The 22,678-nt window shown below is 33.0% G+C and overlaps 3 protein-coding genes across 7 annotated transcripts; all 3 read left to right on the forward strand.

Moving 5' to 3' along the window:
* The first annotated feature begins 1,702 nt into the window (after positions 1–1,702).
* On the forward strand, positions 1,703–2,863 carry LOC141660839 (protein FAR1-RELATED SEQUENCE 5-like). The gene has a single exon (XM_074467824.1). It carries the CDS (start codon positions 1,703–1,705, stop codon positions 2,861–2,863), a length of 1,161 nt encoding a protein of 386 aa, XP_074323925.1.
* Positions 2,864–2,944: 81 nt separating this feature from the next.
* LOC141660840 (protein FAR1-RELATED SEQUENCE 5-like) lies at positions 2,945–4,361 on the forward strand. Its single transcript, XM_074467825.1, has 2 exons — positions 2,945–3,858; positions 4,337–4,361. Exons 1-2 carry the CDS (start codon positions 2,945–2,947, stop codon positions 4,359–4,361), a joined length of 939 nt encoding a protein of 312 aa, XP_074323926.1.
* Positions 4,362–9,334: 4,973 nt separating this feature from the next.
* LOC141725009 (transcription factor bHLH49) lies at positions 9,335–13,906 on the forward strand. Of its 5 annotated transcripts, none has more exons than XM_074527362.1 (10): positions 9,335–9,670; positions 9,757–9,957; positions 10,447–11,450; positions 11,578–11,808; positions 11,901–11,966; positions 12,070–12,138; positions 12,528–12,599; positions 12,714–12,917; positions 13,204–13,291; positions 13,393–13,906. In XM_074527362.1, the coding sequence occupies exons 3-10, from the start codon at positions 10,527–10,529 to the stop codon at positions 13,428–13,430; spliced, it is 1,692 nt and encodes a 563-aa protein (XP_074383463.1). In that variant the 5' UTR covers positions 9,335–9,670; positions 9,757–9,957; positions 10,447–10,526; the 3' UTR covers positions 13,431–13,906. The 5 variants fall into 5 exon arrangements, with proteins under 5 accessions (XP_074383463.1, XP_074383464.1, XP_074383465.1 ...); XM_074527363.1 differs by having other exon boundaries at positions 9,335–9,561; positions 9,665–9,957; XM_074527364.1 differs by lacking the exon at positions 9,757–9,957 and having other exon boundaries at positions 9,335–9,561; positions 9,665–9,710.
* The last annotated feature ends 8,772 nt before the right edge of the window (positions 13,907–22,678 follow it).

Consider the following 22,678-nt stretch of genomic DNA (forward strand, 5'->3'; position numbering starts at 1 on the left):
TATCAATTTTAATAATAAATTTATCAATTTAATTGTTTCTGTACTTTTTCTTTAAATTATCGTATGAATAATTTTAGTTTAAAAAATAATATTATTAATTTTATACTTTTTAGTGAATTAAGTTATTTTAGTTTAAAAAATTTATCAACAGTCAAACTTATTTTTTGTGCAAAACTTATTTTTGTGCCAATATTAATAAGAATTTTAAAATTCACAAAATTAAATTTGGCACAAAAAAATTTTTGCTGAAAACATTTCATTTGACTGTTGAAATTGCCGCAATGAAACATTGCGGCAATTGAATTGACTGGTCAATAGAGTAGAAGCTTGACCGACACACCGCAATGTTTCATTGCTGCAGTTTGGACACGCCGCAATGCTTCATTGCGGCAATTTCAACAGTCAAATGAAATTTTTTCAACAAAATTTTTTTTGTGCCAAATTTAATTTTGTGAATTTTAAAATTCAGATTTTCACCTATAAATAGTCCTGCCTCATCTCATTTTTTTTCAACATTCTCTTCTCTATTTTCATTATACATTTTCTCTTCAACATTATCTTCTCTAATATTCGAAAAATGGTTTTCTACTACGATTTAGACAATAATAAGGTAATTATAGATGGTGTGGCTTACGACGGGCCCGAAGAAGAGGAAGACATGGAAATAGCTCTCCGCCGTATTCAAATGGCGCTCGAGCGCAAGAAAAAAAAAAGAAAATGAAGCTAAAGCGAAGGCGGAAAAGTCGAAGAAAAAGAAAGACGACGATAAGGGTGATAAAGGCGGTTCTTCCAACACCGTTAAAGTTTGATCATTCTCGTTGATATAAAATGTTATTATGTATTTGTTTTGAAAAAATATTTGAATGTACTCCATTTATATTTGAATGAAATAAATTATTTAATGTTTTATTTTTCTTGTATTTGTCCAATATATTTTATCAATTTTAAATTTTAATAAACAAATATAATACTAAAATTTAAAAATGTGAAAATCTAAAAAAATGAAAATTTATCGAATTTTCGTTATCTATAAAAAGATATAAAAAATTTTAGCCCTCAAAATGTTAAACATTTCTTGGTAACAAACTATATATAAATACCGCATTTTATTTAAGAAATAATTTTTCTTAATTATTATAATCATTATATTTTAACATCCATATAGTTGGATCGTCAAAATTTGTACTTTACAACTTACACGTCAAGAAATATCATTTGACATAACTATTATGCAAAATTTTCACAAAACTATGTAAAAGAGTTGCATATTATAATTAAGTTACTTTTACAAATATTTATATTTTCAAAATAACATTTAACATATTAAATGAAATATAATAAGTCTAGAAACTATTTTTAATAATTTTTTTTGATTAATTTTCTAATTTTAAAGAAAATAACAAAAATAAACATCCAAACCGCAATGTTTCATTGCGGTGGACACTTCCCCCCGCAATGAAACATTGTTGGGGTACGTTGTAAAGTTTTTTTTAAACTGCAAATATTTACAGTTGTTGGTTTGGGGGTTTGTACAGTGCCGCAATGTTTCATTGCGGCCATCGCAATGAAACATTGCGGGCGTGCATTTAATGCACACACCTACCTTAAAATGTCTGTATTTTTGAAACATTGTTGTTTCACTGCTTCTTAACATTCTGCTCAAATTTATTTTTCTGAAAAAAAAGATTAGTATTCAATATCCATGGCTTCTTATTTATTTGATTATTCAAGTTCATCTAGTGATCATAACGATTTTAATTATGTTACCCCCCACACAAAAAAGAGGGTTTATCGTAAAATCTTTAGTGATGATGAAGTAATAGATGTTGATAGTATTGAAGATAAAGTTAATGATCCGGGGAAGCGAAAAACGCATAGTGATGATGATGTTGGTTTCGGTTGGAAGAATCACGATGTTCACGGTGATTCCGATGATAGTAATGATTCTTTTAATGGCGATGATGATGATAAAATTAATGATGAAAATTTTATTGGAAATATGAATGATGTAGTTCCTTGTGTTGGTATGATGTTTGATTCGTTGGATGAAGCAGAAAGTTTTTATCGAGGTTATGGTCGAAGTATAGGGTTCGAGATAATTATTCGAAGTAGTCATAAGCATTCAAGAAATGGTGATATATCGTCACGTTTGTATATATGTCGAAAGGGTGGAAGATTGGGCCCAAAACCCTTGGAAGTTGAAGATAGGGCTAAAGGGAAACGACCTCGAGATGTTATTCCTCGAACTTGTTGTCGTGCTCGAATGTGTGTTGCTCACAAAGTAAGCTCAAACCAATGGGAAGTAACCAAGGTCAACCTAGAACACAATCATGCTATGGTTACATCGGATAAGGTAAATTTCATGCAAAGATCACGCAACATAGATCCGTTTACCCGATCTTTGATTGAGTTATTCAACAAATCGGGTATCGAGACCCCGAAAGTGATGAATTTACTTAGTGAGACATGTGGTGGTATTGAAAAAATTGGTTTTTCCGCTCAAGACGTACGAAATGTAATACGTGACATTCGAAGACGGGTTTTTGATTCCGGTGATGCGGAGTGTGGATTGATTTTGTTACGAGACTTGCAAAAACAAAGTGATGGCAATTTTTTCTACCGAGTGGATGTGGATGAGGAGAATCGGGTTAGGGGTTTGGTGTGGGTTGATCCTCGTTCTCTTAACGCGTACAAGAATTTTGGAGATGTGGTGACTTTCGACTCGACATATCGGACTAATAGGTATGACATGCCTTTTATTCCAATTACGGGAGTGAATCACCACTACCAAAATATTTTGTTTGGATATGCACTTATAAGGGACGAGAAAGAGACTACTTATAGATGGGTTTTGAAGACTTGATTGGAAGCGGTCGATAACAAGCCACCTATTACCATTATTACGGATCAAGACATTGCTTTAAGTAATGCCATTTCTGAGGTTATGCCTAACACCAACCATACATATTGTACGTGGCATATTAGTAGCAAGTTTTCCGAGAAACTATCTACTTTGTATACTCAATACTCGGAGTTCAAGACGGATTTTAATGCATGTATCTACAAGTCATTGTCACCAACGGAATTTGAAGGTAGGTGGGAGGACTTGAAAGAGAAATATGATCTTGAAAATCACAATTGGCTAAATGATATGTATGCAATTAGACGACAATGGGTTTTTGCTTTCACGAAACAACATTTTGCCGCCGGTATGACTACCACCTCAAGGAGCGAGTCTATGAATTCATTTTTTGATGAGTATGTGAAAGCGTCGACCGGTTTGAAAGAATTCATTGAGAATTCACAAAAAGCTTTGGACTCACAATATTTACGGGAGGTTCAAGCCGATTTTGACACCGAGTACAAGGAAATGAGATTATTCTCTAACTCGTCAATGGAGATACATGCCTCCAAGATATACACAAAAGAGATGTTTAAGCGATTTCAAAAAGAGCTTCAAAAAAGTCAATCTTTTGTTGTGAAAAGCATGAAAGGTTGTGGAGATTATCTTTCAAAGATGTATTTGATAGAAAAGTCCACCTTGCCGGAGATTAATAGAAGGAATTTTTTCTTGAAGGTTTCCATCGACGGGAGTTATTCTTGTACATTTAAAAAATTTGAACATTCCGGGATGATTTGTAGACACATGATCCGTTACCTTAACAAGAAACAAAAAACGATGATACCGCCAGATCTTGTAACAATGAGGTGGACAATAAACGGAAACAAAGTTGCGGGACCTCTACCGTGTACCCCTCGGATGCTTGGTAATGTTGTAGAATCTCAAACGGCAAGATATAGTGGATTGTGTAAAGCTTTCCAAGGTTTGTCCGTTGTTGGTAGTTGCTCCATTCCGCGGTACAATTACTTGATGAGCGTGATCAAGAGAGGAAAGGAGTATATGATTAAGTCTTTTCCGGGAGAAAAGAGAGAGAAAAAAATAAATGAGAACTATGAAAGTGATGAAGAAGATGATCCGTTATTAGATCCCCCAAGGTCACAAACAAAAGGACGTCCAAAAGCGGGTAGATTCAAAAGTGGTATCGAGACGTCAAGTTCAAATAAACAATTTCGAAAGTGCAGTTTTTGTGGGGCGAGGGAAGAAGGCCATGATAGAAGAAATTGTCCCTCGAGATTATTAGGAAAAAAAGGAAAAAATTGATTGTAATTTCTTATCATGTACTTTGAAATATTAATGAATTTTAATTAAATATTTTCAATATTGTTAATGTTAGTACTTGTTTCCATTATTAATAATCCCAAAAAAAGAAGTGACTCCAAATAAAATTTTGAAAAAAAATTTATTTTTGAAGATTTTTTTTCCAAAATTGGGCAGAAAGTTTTCTATTAAACAGAAATAGTATTATATAAAAAATAAATCATTTGCAAGTGCAATGACCAATCTGCAAATTTATGCAAAACCCAGATTACCCCCGCAATGAAACATTGCTGCATCCGCAATGAAACATTGCGGCATCCGCAATGAAACATTGCGGGCCTAAACTAGGCTTTGCCGAATTTTGCATATTGGTCACTGCACTTGCAAATGATTTATTTTTTATATAAAACTTTTTCTGTTTTACAGAAAACTTTCTGCCCAATTTTGGAAAAAAAAATCTTCAAAAATAACTTTTTTTTCAAATTTTTTTTGGAGTCACTTCTTTTTTTGGGATTATTAATAATGGCAACAAGTACTAACATTAACAACATTGAAAATATTTAATTAAAATTCATTAATATTTCAAAGTACATAATAACAAATTCGGCATGACCTCTTTGTTTTTAAGTTAAACTTTACCTGTAAAATAAAAAAACCGGCATGACCTATTTATTTTTAAGTCAACCAAAAACCTGTAAAATTTCAAACCAAACCAAACTAAACTTAAAAATGAATGGTCTTGACATGCCAACTACAAACAAACCAAACCAAACTAAACTTAAAAATGAATGGCCTTGACATGCCAACTATAAAAAAAACAAACCAAATCAAACTAAACTTAAAAATGAATGGCCTTGACATGCCAACTATAAACAAACCAAACCAAACCAAACCAAACTTAAAAAAAATGGCCTTGATATGCCAACTACAAACAAATCAACTAAAATAAATACATCTAACCAACCAAAATAAATACAACCAATCTAAATAAAATACAACCGGGAAAAATATGTACAACTAACTAAAGTAACTACAAGTCACTAATCAAATAACAAACTAGTGTCCCGCCTCTCTTTGTCGAATGCCCCACTCAGAAATGTGTCTAGCAACTCCTTTTGATAACTCGTGCGCCATCTGATAGCGAAAAGTCTGTACATCAACTTTAGGGTTCCACACAGCTGATGGCAAGGAGATCCCGTTGAACATAGCGTCCATGTACTTGGATACATACACACCACAATCATTGTCACCATCTTGCTTGGGTCGAGCATCAAGACCATGAACCCGAGTATATTTCAATGGAAATCGAGATGGATGCAAATAATTGAGCATATATGGGATCAACTTTTCCTGCAAATAACGGGAAATGAACCTAACAAGTCATTATTTAATTATTAATCTATTTAAAACTACTGGTAGGGAATTAAAGAATGATATTTCACGGGAAATGAACCTAACAAGTCATTATTTAATTATTAATCTATTTAAAACTACTGGTAGGGAATTAAAGAATGATATTTCACGGGAAATGAACCTAACAAGTCATTATTTAATTATTAATCTATTTAAAACTACTGGTAGGGAATTAAAGAATGATATTTCACGGGAAATGAACCTAACAAGTCATTATTTAATTATTAATCTATTTAAAACTACTGGTAGGGAATTAAAGAATGATATAGTTACCATAATGTAATACTGGAAGGGTGAGCGATGTTCCCTGTTGTGTCTTTGTCGGCCCTAAGAGGATCAATGTTTAGCACTCTCATTTTGTTGAGATTAACAACAAACAAGAACCAATGAGAGCTATCACACGTGGGGAAAAATGCAAAGTCACAAAACTGAAGAGGCAAGCTACCCCCCTTGTTAGCATAATCTCTAAAGAACCTCTCCATTGACTTCTTGGCATCACCTTTTAGGGTACTCGGAGAAGCCTACAATTACAAGTCAAAAAATAGGTTAACATTTATACAGCATAATTGATATCTGTTTATAGAAAAGCAGGTTGGAGCATTGCTATTTGTTTAATAGAGTACCTTCAAGTTAGGACAAAACTCAAGTGCCATCGCCATGAAAAAGCTAGGAGCAATGAAATACCGCCCGGGCTTAAAACTTTCAGTTCTGGGAATTTTTTCCCATTTTTCCCAGAGTTTATCCTCTCTAAGTCTCAAGAGCTCACCATAGGCATTGAGAACATCATCCTCCACCCAAAACTCTGGTCGCAAAGTTGTTACTTGGCTATGTGTAAGAGGATAAGTAATGCCCCGCTCACTGTGATCACGCCAAATGTAATCAACCTCTAAACTCCAGAAATGCCGATACAACCACCTCACTTTCCGATTTTTTAGTGGCCTTGTCATATCACCACGCCGCTCAGGACCACCTCGTTTCGCCGCATCCTCCGCCAAATCTTCAATTGAGTCCATCTACAAAATAAACAAAAATACAATTAGCATATTTGGAACTAGTTAATCTAAGGCCATTTACTTTAAAAAAGAGTTAAGAGTTATTACATCAAACATGTCCCGTAGCTCACTAGGAACAGAAGACTCGCCTATGCCCAAATGTACATATGGAGTGACAAGGGAGGAAGAGGCCTCTAAAGATTCTGGAGTAATAAGCATCTGCAATCCATAAATTAAGTACACATTTAACACTTAGTTTAATCCATTTATAACTAGTTGTAGGGAATTAATCCATTTTAATCCCATTTAGTTGACATAGTAGGGAACAAATAATACCTTTAGTGGAATAGGTTGAAATGTCATAGATCTGTGGAATGGTGTTGGAGTAGTATAATCAACCTGCAATTGGAAGCCGATGCATAAACATATTCAACACAAGAAGCTAAAATATTTTAGGTGCATAGAATGACAATATTTGTTAAATATTTGTACCTGAGGGGGAATGGATACAGGTGTCGGAGCAGTGGTGGGTGGAACATCAGCAGGAGATTGAACCTCAACCTGCAATTTGAAGCCGATACATAAACATATTCAACACTCGAAGCTAAAAATGTGTAAGTGCATAGGAGGACAATATTTGTCAAAGATTTGTATTTACGAAAAATACATAAATAGCATCCTCATATCATAAATAGCATCCTCAGATCATCTTAATGCTTATTTTAACAACTAAATCATTCAACAATCCACAGAAATCAAACCCCCAATTATATCCCTAACGGTTAAAAACAAACATATTTCGGAAAATTACCTCAAGAATGTATGAGCGAGAGAGAGAGAAAGAGAACAAAGTTGCTTGATTAAGGAAGATATCAGGAGCTGTTTGATTTCGCTGAAATCGCTTTTGATCGCCGGTGTTTTGTGTTTGTTTCTGGGTTGGGGCGGGTATAATGGTAGTTTCCGCGTGTGTTTGTGTTCAAAAGACGACTACCGCAATGCTTCATTGCGCTACCGCAATGATTCATTGCGGTAGTAGGTTTATGTTTATTTAAAATTCGAATTAATATTTAATATTATTAATATTTTCAAATATTCAAATATTTTAATTTATTACTAAAAATATTGAATAATTAAAATATTAAAATATCAAAATATTTTCCTTTATTATTTTAATATATATTATTAAATATTTAAATATATTAATTTCATTTTAATGTTTCAATACTTTTAAAATATTGAATATTAAATATTAAATATAATATTTAATATTATTATAAAATATTTTATAATATTTTTTAAATATTATATTTTTAATCAGAAATATTAAGAATAATATCTTATTAAATTAATATTTATGTAGTTAAAAAAGTATTGATAAATGAATTAACATAAGAAAAGGGTAAAAAAGGGAATGGAGTATGTGGACCACTCCCGCAATGTTTCATTGCGCCCTCGCAATGAAACATAGCGGCAATAGCGGATTCTAGCCATTCATTTTTTACTTCAATAATCCTGATTTGTTGGTTGGATAGGGTCCCTCTCCAACTATGACTGTTGATAGGACCCTTATTTCTATCGCTCTTTTTACCAGATATTGAGACTTGAAACTATATCGAAAATAATATATACGTGACAATGTGAGGGCGTGTAATTAAAAAAAGAAGAAGAGATTACGAGTTCATTATCTTGCTTTCAACCACAAAATGATGGTTAACAAATGTAAGTAAAAGAAAGCTACTAAATACTCCCTCCGTCCCATATTGTTTTTCCTATTTTGACTTTCGTTATTGTTCGTGGTAAACGATTGACTACTAATTTACGTCTAATTTATAAGATCAAACATAGTCATGAGTGATTTTGTTAGATTCGTATTTATGAATATTTTAATACATGAAATTTTTATATTTAATACTAATAAAATATTAAAGATATTAACAATTAAAAGTATGCATTGGCAAACGTGTCCAACAAACGTTTTTAGGGACGAGACGGAGGGAGTAATTAGAAGCAATAGGATAAATTGAAACTAATATAAGTAGGTAATATACATTTGGTTATGCAAATGAAGACGTGTTATTGATTTGAGAGCTGTTTGTCTGAGAAAGATAGATTTGAGAGCTACATATCTACGTCGAGTGTGGACCACGATTATGACATAATACTTGAGAGTTTATGTTTACCAAACATTTTGTTTTCGAGTCCTTGCACTTGGTTAGCGTTCCCTCCTTTTAGCTAAACATTTTTCACTCTTCGGTTAGAGCATTGTTAGCAAACAAGTTTCTTGGATTTTTTTGAAAAGCATTTAGATTTTTTAAGTAAGATATACTTATATTTTGAATGAGTTAATTCAGGATCAATAAGCTCAGTTATCAGGAACCCAACAAGAACATGGATCTTATATATTAGTATTTGGGTTACGAATCTTGATATATGAAATATGAATATATATACATATATATATTTTAAAAATAAGTAAATTATTCCCTCAAATCTTTGAGATTTCATAGTATTTTCTTTTTTTATTTACCCGATTTTTATACATTTTATTCCCATTTACTATTTCAATTTTGGTAAACACCCTTATAAGCAAATAAGCAACTATCAAAGAAAGAAATGGCACTAGACTACTTCAAGTTTAAGTAAACTTTACAAGCATTACTACTAGAAACAGTGAAACAAAGATTAAAAAAAGATGGAGTGTATCTAGGAAACTTAACCAATTAAAGACAATTAGGCTCATATTTCAATGTATAATCAAGGACAATTTAATAAAAAGATAAAAGAAAAGTCCAAAGAGAGTTGGCAATGTCAGTTGCTAGCTCAACCTTGTATAATTATTGTACTGTCCATGTAAATTATTGTAGTAGCAGTAGCCTTAAAGTAAACTTAGCCCAACTAAACTAAATTAACTGCAAGATCTTTGATAATTAGTACTAATATTTTAAAGATTTGTGAACAAAGTTTACTACTTTATGCAGATTGTAAAGAAATGTACATGTAATAATAATTTTATATGTTTATAATAGTAGTATATCTTTTAGTATTTGTTTACAGTAGCAGTGACGGTGGTTAATCATCAAGAGCTCTTTTTTTGATGCAGGCGTGGGTATAAATGCAGGACCATTGATATTAGTCTTCCTTTTCAGGTTCTTGAAATACCCTTTAAATTTTATTCTTATTTTCTTGTTACAGAAGCTCTGAGAAGTGAGGGTAGTACATTAAATAGGACAAACTGTTTGTTTGGATTGTGAGTTGAGAGCTCAAAAAAGAAGGGTTTGTAAGAGAAGACCCTAAATTCAAGCAAAAGTTTTTATCAGTGAAAAAAGAAGGCTTTGCAGAATGGTGATGATGTACAACAGAGTTGCAAAAGTAGTAGCATAGAATCTGAAATGGGTATTTTTCTTTTCTTACTTTTAGTTTGGTCTTTTCTTTGTTTTTGAGTTAAAGGGGTTGTTTTTATTTATTTACTACTGCCAACTTCATGGTTTAAATGCTTATTTATGATGTTGAAATCAATGCTATTATCTGATTAATGTATGATTGTTAGCTCATTTATGAATTTGGGTTGTGTCTTCCTTTTCATTGAGGGACTTTTGCTTGTGTGATTTCAAAATCTTGTACACAATTCAGTGATTGCTTTGAAGTAGTGGGTGAGTTTGGTGTATAATCATGGGTCTTGGCTTTTCTCCATTTAATGCCTTACATTTTGATTTAGCTTATGATTTGTAGTTGGGATATGTACAATTGCTTTCTGATTATAATTTCTCTTTAATGAAGTAAAGATGAGGTTTTTATTAGGGTTAGAATCTGCACTTTCCCTTTTGTTCTTTTGAATTTAGGGCTTTTTCTTGGGTAACAATCCTGCAACTTTATTTTCTATAGGGTATTTGTTGATTGTTGTTTGACAACTTGAGAGAAGTAAATTTGGTTTTGGCTTCTTCTCTGCTTTTTGGGAAGGGGATATGGATAGAGGAAGTCCAGATAAAAATGAGGCTGAAAGAGGGGATGAGGATTCTAGGAACTACAATGCACACGACATGCCATCCGATTGGCGACTTAGTGGTGCTAATCTCACAAATTCATCATTGGGATTGATTCCTGCTGAAAATCCCATGGTGATTTGTAAAGGAGATGTACTGGAGTCTTCTCCCTGTTCCACTGCATCTATGGTGGATTCATTCTGTGCCAATATTTGGGATCAACCCGCAACAAATTCACTGAACATGGGGTTTTGTGATATCAATGTGCAAAATAATGCTAGCTCTTCAAGTGCATTTGGATTTAGAAAAGGCGATTTGGGACCTCCAAGAACTGATTTGGAGAGAGCAATTGAAATGAGCTGGAATTCTAATAATCCAATGTTGAAAGAAAATATGCTTTTACCAACATCTACTAGAAAGGTTCCTCATAGCTTATCTCAGTTTCCAACAGATTCAGGATTCATTGAGCGGGCTGCAAGGTTTTCATGTTTTAGTGGAGGAAATTTTAGTGATTTAGCAAACCCTTTTAGTGTTCCAGAATCCATGAGTACTTATACTAGAGGTCCAGCACTGATGCAAGGGACACAGGAAATGCTTGCAGGCAGTAGATTGAAAACAGTATCTGGAGGGAAGTCCCAGAAAAACGAGATGAGAACGGATGAAATATCCAAGGATGATATAATGCCTATGGAACATGGGGTTAGTAGAGGGAGCCCGATCAATATTGAGAGAAACAACAGCTTTTTAAGGTCGAATGATACAGAAAAACAGGCTTTGTGTGAGGCTGGTGTGGAGTCTGAGGAAGCTGAATTCAGTAGTGGGGGTGCTCAAGCTGAGCCGTCTGCATTAAGTGGAGGAACTCCTGCCAAGACACTTGGATTAAAAAAAAGGAAAATAATTGATCAGGTAAACCGTGTTTCCTATTGTTTTTTCATAATTAATATAAATGTTTACTACTGTTTTCTCTTAATTAACATAAATTGCTTAGTTGGTTTTAGTTTCCTCTTGATTGACTGTCATTACATGTATTTAGCAGGATACTGAGCTTGACCAAGAAAGGGGCACTTCAAATACACCTGAAGCTACGATGGATAACTCAGAAAAACAATTGAAGGGTGTTCAAAATCCATCTCCGACTATCAATAAGCCTGGTGGTAAACATGGTAAACAAGGATCTCAGGCTTCCAATTTGAACAAGGAAGAATACATACATGTACGAGCAAGAAGAGGGCAGGCTACCAATAGCCATAGTCTTGCAGAAAGAGTAATATTTTATTCTGTTATTAAAAGCAAGGATTTTTTTATCTTGTCAAAAACAATAAAAGAAAAGGTTATCAAGTTTGACTGGTATAACAGGTGAGAAGGGAGAAGATCAGTGAAAGAATGAAATTTCTTCAGGATCTTGTACCAGGTTGCAGCAAGGTTAGTTTAATCAAAAAATAATTGGTACCTGTTAACTATAGCTCCTTATACATGTAAAGTGCTTCTTTTGAAGTTCACTCAAGATTGCTGTTGATATTTTCAGGTCACTGGTAAAGCAGTGATGCTGGATGAAATCATTAATTATGTTCAATCACTACAACGACAAGTTGAGGTATGTAGTCAAATTTTTCATGACTATAATCCTTGCTTGTTTAGATTTGAGAAGGCAATTTTTTTTTTTTTTTTTAATTTTAGTTCCCATACAAACTGCATGAGAATCCAACCTTGGTCAATGTTCTAGTTGATAGGCATGATCTCTAACAGTTATCTTCCATAACTGTTTCAAGTACGTTTTTTCAGAATAAAGATAGCTGCAGAATTTCACCTAATCATTATAGGTTATATGATCATCTAAAATTACTCGGAAATTGTTAAAGTTTGCATGCATCTATACTAATAATCATATATGTTATAGTGTGGGTTATTGTTTCACATCAGATAATCTATGATTACAAAAATAGACACTAATATCTGCTTTTTTATGTTCTTGATTTGCATCAGTTTCTCTCCATGAAGCTTGCAACAGTTAATCCTCGGCTGGATTTTAACATTGAAGGGCTTCTAGCAAAAGATGTAAGAGCAACAACACTAGCACACGTGACACACCCTAAGTCATTTGGGCGCTGATTGATGCATTAATTTATGTGAACTACACCTTATTCTTAAAATATTTGCAATTTGACGCAGATCCTTCAATCACGAGCTGGCCCTTCTTCTACACTTGGCTTTCATCCTGCAATGTCTATGCCTTATGCTCCAATGCATCTGGCACAACCTGGACTAATTCAAGCCGGTCTTGCTGGCATGGGACCTTCTCCAGATGAACTTCGGAGAAGCCTTACTTCCCATTTGACCTCCATGAGTGGAGGATATAAAGAGCCTAATTCTCAGGTTACTTCTAGTCATGTTTTGATCTTCTTCTCTGTTGCACACCCACATAAATTATTTATGCCCGTTTGGTAGTGTGCAACAATATCTTTTGCAGCTCTCTACTACGTAACACTGATAAAAACAACAATTTGATAATGTTTGTAATCCACGAATTCTCAATTTCTAAACTTCATTGGAATCATAATATATGTTTTAGGTTGAGCAAGTTTCATACTTCATAGTGCCTGGATAGCAGGTTGCAAACAAAATCTTGCTCGTAACATCATTGTGATTTATCCAACTGCAGGTACCAAATGTCTGGGAGGATGAGCTCCACAATATCGTGCAAATGGGTCTTAATTCTAATATCACCCTTGACGAAGAAGATTTACAAGGTATAACTTGCGATTATTCTCATATGCGCCTCTCTACTGATAATTCTGGACCTGTTTCTGAATTCTGAGCTAATTACAAAAAAATTCTTGAATACATGTAGGGCCTCTGCAAACAGTCCATATGAAAGCTGAACTCTGATTGTTATTTTTTTTCCCTAACTGATGAATCACGTTTTGATTATATTCCGTCACAACTATAAGAATCTTGCATGCGCATAAAAGCTGCTTTGGGGTTAGCGCGAGGATTATTGAGTATGATATAACCAGATTTTTGCACTGAGATCTTTACAATGCTGTGGGTTAATTTGTATTAAGATTCAGAGAAGGTTTCATTGGCAATGAGGCTGTAGTTGGTATTTGAACAAGTGGATCGTTGAAGCATAGGTGCAGCAGTAAATATCTATGCCTGAGCCAGATATGAAGGGTAATTAAAAAGGTTATTGTTGTAAATTTTTATAAAGCAAATCTGGCTAGAAGTTGCACAAGTGCAATGCATTAACCAGTGTGTCAAGTGCAGAGGTGAAATCTTGGTGTTTGAACAATGGATTAACTGATTAATGTGTGATGGCAATCCTTTTTTATTTGATTATAATACCATTTTAGATTGTTTATCGACTCCTCTTTTGTACTCTTTGCCTACGTATATAGAATCAAGATAAGTTGTACTATTTCAGAAAGCCAAATCCTGGATTGCAAAATAGTCCAAATCCTAATAGGCTATGGTATTGCTCGTTACAGAATTCAATCCTAAAAAGAAAAGGCCCATTTGTGGTGATCCCCATTGTACAAAATTATCCAGCATGTATTTTATAAGTTTAATTGATATAGGTCCAGAATTGATACAAATAACATGTACTGTGAATCTCAGAGTGTCAACATATATTGGTATCGTAACTGATATAATTTTGACACAGATAAAGGGGGATTGCAATTTTATCTATGATTAATAAATCACTTGAATACAAATTTAATTTTTGTTTATTTTGTTGATTTTGTAATTTATAAAATTGAATTTCTAACTCCTTAATAATGATATAATATTGATTATTAATTTAAGGTAGCTCATTATCTCACATGTCACAACTTTAATTTTATGTATAAGTTACATAATTTTAAACTTTTTAGTTAGGGTAGACAGAAAATTTGAGACTAAGATACTTGTTCATCATATAGTTTTAGGATCGTCAAATAATATTGGTTCATTTGTTTTTTGTACTTAAGATCACTTTGTTCACATCACAATACCTTCAAGTATCATATAGTTCACGTGTCTCAAATATTTTTGGGAAGTTTACTTATTATCATTTAAATTCAGGAATACTCTTATAAAATACATCCTACAAGCTTTTTTTTTCAGGAAACATCCTACAAGCTTAAAAAAAAGATAACATAATTTACGGAAGTATGATTTTCTGTTTCTATAACGTGTCAAGTCATTGTTTTTAGTGTCTGGGTGATGCATATATATATTTTGTGGATTTTATTATCGTTCAGCTACTTTTTCTCAGTGACAGTGTAAATTTCTTCGGCTTGTTAGCATGCAGCTTTTTGTGCTTTGTGTTTTAAGTCTCAATAAACAATATGCATGTATGTACTACAACATCTTCCATGGACTATTAGAGCAACTCCAGTGCAAAAGCCCAGGTCCAACTTCTTTGGGACCCTTTTACATGCCACATAAGTCAAAGCAGATTTTATAAAAAAATCGTCCAACTTCCTCCAATGCAGCACAGCCCAAGTCCACTTCTCAATGATCCTACTTATTTACTTTTTATCTATTTTGTACATCATTTTAAATAGCTATTAATGATCCAATTAGTTTTCTTTATTATAATAATTTGTATGAAATATTAATACATCATTTAAAAAAAGAAAGATAAATTTAAAAATATTTAAATTAAATTACATAATTAAAAACACACATTACAAGAATAAAAAACACGCATTACAAAAACTAGAAAAAGCATAAAATTAAAAACATTACATAAGGAATAAATTAACGATTATTACATAAGGGATTTGTTAGATTCCGGTTTGTGGATGCATATTTTGAAAATTTTGAACAAAAGGAAATTGAGAATTAGGAGGATATGAAAAATACGGATTGGGAAACGGAAATTGAGAATTTGGATTTTGAGAATTAAAATTTGGATTTTGTGGACTTGAAAATTGAGAATTATCGATATTTGGATTTTGGTTGTACGGAAAATAAGGATTCGGGAATGAATATGGATATTGAGTATTCGACAATTGAGAATTTTGGGGGTTTGAGTTTTGTGAGTTTGAAGGAAAATAATTGTTTGGGTTCATTTTTGATGGTAAAAAATATAAGCTTATTTGAGAAGGAGAAAGAAGTGAATGTGAGTTTTAGAAATTTACAAGCTTACTATTTATAGTGTAAAATTTTGGAACATTAAAATTTTAAGTATTACAACGGCTATTTAAACGTTAATTTTTTGTAACGTTATTTTGATCAGAAAAGTTTGCAGCTTTTCCATTTCATGCAGCATAAAATTGAAATGCAGAATAATACAAGGCAATCATGTAATTTATATAACATTAAAATAATTGGATGGAGGCACATGTTTGCAGATAAAGTAAAGAGTTGGCCAGCCCAACTACTCGGGCCTGACCAACTCACTTAACATGCTCCAACACTGTAAAAGGAAAAGGAATCCGCGGCACGCTCTCCAACGCAGCACTTGGGCTTGCGTTGGAGTTGCTCTTAGCTTAGACTTTATAAATAATTTAATTTATTGGCTATTAGTGATATTAGTAAAATTATATATTCTCATTTTTGATAATATTTTTTAAATTGACTCGTTAATTTATTTTTAATAATTAAAACTATCTTGAATTTACAAAAAAATAAAAAAAAATGAAATGAGAAAGATACTATGGTTAAAATTATATAATAAAATAATAGTTAAAATTGAAATTTGACTCTTAAATTGAACTGAGATATTAGACTCTTAAACTTAAGAACGAATTTAAAAAATTTATTGGAATAACATTTTAATTAGCTTTTTTAAATTTACGAGACATATTGTGGTGGTGTTATTTTATTGCATATCGTAGATTCAGATTTTTGTTATTGCCATGTTCCGGTTACCGTCGATTAAGAAAAAAATAAGTATGAAATTAAGTATCTAACCGGATTAACTAATTTTGTTCTGGTTACTATCGAATAACTGAGTTGAAGAACCTGACAAAAAAATACACAATCAAACTTATCATCGAAGAGGTCAATGTAGTACACAACGCAATTATATATTTCGCAACTAATATTTGCAGCGATTTCGTCGACCAAACAAACAAAAAGATGATGACAACGGTTCTGTGCAGGAAAACACAAATCGGGTGCATTATTACATTACACATATTTGAAACATACAACTCACTATTTACCTGTTTTAATCTGATCAACAATATTTTTAATATTAAACTAGGCTTCAAGTTCAAGTTACCATCGAGAAATGATTTCACAACTCAATTTCCAATCACCACCAACAACGACAAAGAAGAAAGGGTAAATCAGCCAATAATCAGCCAATAGACAGAGAAATATGTTACCCAACCTCATTTTGGATTAATCTCTAAAATGTAATCCCCATTATGTAACTCAGTCTATTTACCTCTTTTGCATTTCTTTTGCTCCTTTTAAAAACAACAACAATACGGCTCCTACCTTCTGACTTCGGAGAATCAGTTCTATGTAATCAGTTGATTGTCTTCTTAATGTATTAAAAAATCAACATCCGACGAAGCGGGCATCCATGCGAGTTAAGTATGTAACTGGATTAAATGATTTTGTTCCGGTAACTTTAACATGTAAAAGTGTTCGTTTAAATGTTTGTGTGGATTTTGAGATCCAAAAATGTCCTTTTTTTTCTTCATTTATTTTGTAAGAGTATCTCCAAGAAACTCCCTACATCAACTTCTAAGTTCTAAGTTAAAATTTGAAGAGAATGTACCAACATTTTACTCCAACAAACTCCTAAATGCTTATCAAATTTTAAGAGACAACATTTTCTCCTCATATTTAGCAGTCTCTCTTCTCTCCTCTCTCCACCTTTTATCAGCATACATCACTTTTCTCAACTTTAATTTACACAAGTATTGTTCAGAAAGTAGATTAAAAATAGATAAACATAAATTTGAGAAGGATTGTTAGAGTGACAACATATATTTGTTAATAGTTTTTATGAGGATAATACTCGGTGACTCTTGGAGTTGCTCTCAGTCACCCTTGAAGCTCTTTTGTTTTAGGGGGATATCGTTGATTTTCTTTAATGACTGTTTACATGGTTGGTTTTATTTTGATAATATTTCTAATGATTACGATATACTCTAATCTCTTCTATCTATATATATATATAATATAATAACTGGAATGAGGTATAATTTGGTATGTTTTATTTGTTTGGTTTGGTTATCCCCATTTATCACTGACGAATCTTTTTAATCAAGTGATCAGGACCGTTAGATTCAAATACTAAAAGAATATACACTGCTCAAACTCCCAGGTTCGAACCCCTCCAACCGTAAATATTTATATTATTATTTATACATGACTAAAACTCCCAGGTTCGAATCCGATCAACAACAAATACTTATATTATTATTTATACACTATCCAAGATTAAGGTTTAAATCCCGCCAACAACACATATTTATATTATTATTTATAAATATATTAATAAGGTAATGATCCAAAAAGAAATTTATTATAATTTTAAATAATATAAAAATATTAATGAATACCCGTGCATCGCACATGTTGTAAAGCTAGTATATTTAATAAGAGAAAAAGTGGATAAATTTAGTGAGATTTTTTATTTTCAGTGAAATAACTAACTTACTCGTGTACTTAATATTTATATAAAAATAATTGTTGGGGGGAAATGAACTCGAGTCTTTACATTCACATGTATATCTTCTTATCACTACACCATATTGTTACTTGATTTTTTGTATCAAACACATAATATGTGAGGGTCGTAAATAACTATAATTTATTTAACTTTAAATATAATTACTGAAATATTTGTAGAGTTAATTTTAGACAATTGAATTTGAAATATAAAGTTAAGCATGATACATAAACGAATTATTACCTTATTTATGAAATAATTTTTAGTTTGAAAAGTATGTCTCGTACATTGTTAATATATGTTTTCTAATAAAAAATTTAAATTATACATATAATATTTTTTTTAAATGTTGAAAATAGATACACTTATATAAATAATATATATGTGCATTCTACATATTTAGATAGGTTAAGGTCATAAATAACCAATGTATTTCGGTTTATTTCGAGTTCCAAATCATAACTTAGCCTATTTTTTAAAAAAATACTCGAAATATCACGAGGCAAAAAATACATCAGTATCTAGATTTAAATTAAATTACGATTTTGACAAGAAAATCTTGCCAAGAAGAGGAAGTTTTTTGATATCTTGTGTTGATAAAAAAATAATATTTTTGAGGACTTTATATGATTAAATCAATTGATAATATATATCAAAATTACTAGCATCGAACAGAACTTTCCCATTTTGGAAAAAAACTCGAAATTTGACTACATGACTCGACCAAAAATACATCGTCACTGTTTAGGTTTAGTAAATTTAAATTACAAGCTCGACGAGAATATCTTAAAAATAAGGATACATTTTTTAATATTCTATGCTAATAAAAATTAATATTTTTGAGGTTTTTATACGGTCAAGTCAACTGATATTATGTAACAAAATTACTAACTGATCGATTGCACATTATTATTTCTAGGACATGACCCAATATTTAAATATATTCGGAATTTGTCATGAGATGTCACAAGATCTGTTAAAACTACGAAGACGTAGTAAATCGATTTATTTTTTAATGTTTCATTGTTAAAAAAAATATCCTCTACGTATAATAGCGGAACAAGGGGATAAAATTAGTGAGACATTTTATTCTCGTGAAATTACAGATTCGCCCTTGAGTTTACTATATTTTTTTAAAAAATGTTGTTATTAGGATCGAACCTGAGTCTACTCATTCAACAATATATCTTTATACCACTACATCAAATTATCACTTATGTTTTTCACCATACATATAATATGTGAGTGTCATTTAATACTGAGACATTTTATTTAAATTTAAGCGTAATTATTGGATTATTTGTGGAGTTAATTTTAGCAAACTGAATTTAAATATAAGTTCAAATACAATACATTAATTGATATATATATATATTACGACTATCAAGAGTCTATGTACTTTAGTTAAGTTCGAAATCATAATTTCACCTGATTTTTTTAAAAAATACTTGAAATGCTTCAGCTTAATTTGAATTCGAAATCTGATCCATTTTATGAAAAAATACTCGTCATTTGGCTATGTAAACCAATTCACTACGGTAGTTTAATTAATTTAAATTACGAGTCCGACGAAGACAACTGATCAATAAGATAGAGTGCTTGTAATGTTTTATATCAATAAAATGTGTTTAATTCTTTTTAAGTTTAATTTAACAACCAATGTGTATCAAATTTACTAATTTTACCAAAGACGGGTAATTATTTTTTGGACTTGAGATAACATAAGTCGTCACAAAATCTGTTGATCGCCCAGACTTTCAAGATGCGTGCTTGCCGACAGAAGCTATGGATTTAATTGATTTTGATGTGGTCTCTAATCTATTTAATCAGATAAATAAATATATTTATGAATTGTAATAATGACAAGAATATGTAGAATTATTCATAAACCCTTTTGAGGTGTAATGACTTATAGTTGTGGAATAAAATGACTTGTATTATTTTTGGTATTCATCTCTGAAACTATAACTTGTGGTGTGTGTGTGTATGTATTGTGGGGTCACAATACGCAGTAGTTGGTTATTTATTAAGATTAAGTGTTATTAAGGGAAATGGAACTCGTATCAACCCGGATCCCTGACCCAAGATTTGGGGGTGTTATAGAAATGGTATTAGAGCTAAGCGTTATAAACCTCACAGATGATTCGTCGTTAAAATGATAAGTTCACTAAGATAATAAGAACTCTTTTCAAGTTCATAGTCGGACTACCTAATGTAGTACTGGCAGTTAAAACCCTTACGGGAACCCTTATAAATATCATGATAGTAACATAGTTCATTATCGTATAGGATAGCGGGGCACTGAACCCTGAGGTTGAGGAGTAACATCACGATGATGTTTTAGTGCATATTGGAGATCATATTGTGGATTCGATAAAGTACCCTAATGAGGGACCGAATGAGATTCATATTGAAAATGTAGCGGTTGATGATGTTATCCCAGTAGCGATTGTTGCTGAGGATGATCCCGTGGAGGATCCTGACAAGACTCAAGAGATGATCACTGAGGAATTAATGACCGTAGTGAGGGCGACTACTAGAGCTAGGATGGCCGCGAGGGAAGCACTAGAGGATGGAGAGTTACCAAGGGCACAACGGATAGTGAGGGCAGATGGAGTGGGGCCTTTCATGGCACCAGCTATACTAGTATCAGACCCTCTCCAGGAGGATCCTGTAGACATTCATGAGGTTCCACCAGTTCCTGTTCCCTCCCCTGTACAGATCCCAGCACCTACTGGGGAGATGCCTCCTTTATCTCCTGCACCATTGTCACATGATATTGTGATCGGTTATCCAATGGAATCACCCGAGTCTGCACCTCCTGCACCTCATGAACTGCTAAATTCAACCGTTCTGACTTCTCTTATCACGGATTATCAAATGACTTTGGACATCCTGTCTGAGACCCGTAATGTTAGAAGCGAGTTATTGGATCGACTTACTGTACCGAGGAGTGAGGGCGAAGTACTTTCGGCAGGCTTAGCCTATAGCGTGAACATGATTGAGGCTACCACTTGATTATGGGGAGAAGGATGAAACGTTACATACGAATAAAATGGAAGTCTATTAAGGAAAGGAGACCCATGACTTTACTCCTATGGGGCAACTCATGGACCTGCCTAAAAAGAACTTGGACTATTATCCCCAACTGCCACCTTGAGGAATCAATACGGTGGGAAATTCCTTCAGGACCTTTTAGTCGCTTAAGCTCTCAGAGTTCCACAGAACAGCTGACCCAACCAAGGCAAGAACCTGGCTAAAGAAAATAGAGGAATTTAGATTCTACTTGATTGATGAAGCACAAAAGACTATTTTGCCACTTACCTTCCAAAAAGGGAGAGGCCAACCACTGGTGGGAGGCCAAAAAAGGGATAGAGAAAGATGTTTTAATATACTGGTTAAGGTCCAATCAATTATTTTGGGGAAAGTACTTCCCAAGGTATAAGAGAGAAATATGAGAACAACTTCCAAGAAGTGAAGAAAAGATTGGTAATGACCCTTGTGTTGGCGTTGCCGGATGGAAAATGAGATTTTGTGATTTATTGCGATGCCTCGCACATGGAATTAGGGCATATGTGTATGCAGCACGACAAGGTAATCGCGTACGCCGATACGCGTCCAGACAATTAAAGGAATATGAAGTTCAATATCCTACCCATGATCTTGAGCTCGCGGCAATAGTTTTTGCCTTAAGGATTTGAAGGCACTACTTGTATGGAGAGAAGTGCGAGAATTACGCCGATCATAAGAGTCTCAAGTATATTTTCATGCAGAAGGAGCTTAACATGCGCCAGGGGAGATGGTTAGAGCTAATCAAGGATTATGAATGTGAGATTCTTTATCATCCAGGGAAGGCCAATGTGGTGGCTGACGCCCTTAGTAGGAAAGAGAGGCTTAAGATGATAATGACTTCGGAAGAGCTGATAAGAGAATTTGAGAAGATAGAGAAAGTGTGTCATCATTAGGGTGATGGTGACTAATCATGAGATAAAATTGAGGTTTGAAGGCATAAGAGATACATATAATTAACCCCCTTTAAGTTGGGAGTATTTGATGAAACTTCGAGATAGATCGATGGATTAATAAGGAAACACGAATGGACCGAGGAGACAAGAAATCAAGAAATTAGGAAATTGGATGAAGGAAGTGACCTCCAAGAATGTAAAGTATATGTAACACTTGTGACTTAATACCCAAAAGAAAGAAGCCAGGTATAAAAGATATTCCAATATTGAGATGACCGTTGAGATAAATAACAGAGGTAAATAAGTAATTAGAATTAAAAGGTTCACATTGAACATGTGCAATATCTTCCAGAACATCCCTACTATCATTACAAAATCAAACAAGAAAAGCGGATAACCGTTATTATTTTTGGAGGCCATATGGATTGACCCCAGTTTGAATAAGGATGCTATTGTGAAACTAGGTATAGACTATCGAGGTGGAAATGATTGAATAAGATACCCTTATCAAAGATATAAGACTTGATTTATCCATGTAAGGATGCAAG

Source organism: Apium graveolens, chromosome 5, assembly GCF_009905375.1.
Source record: "Apium graveolens cultivar Ventura chromosome 5, ASM990537v1, whole genome shotgun sequence".
NCBI classification, from domain to species: Eukaryota; Viridiplantae; Streptophyta; class Magnoliopsida; order Apiales; family Apiaceae; genus Apium; species Apium graveolens.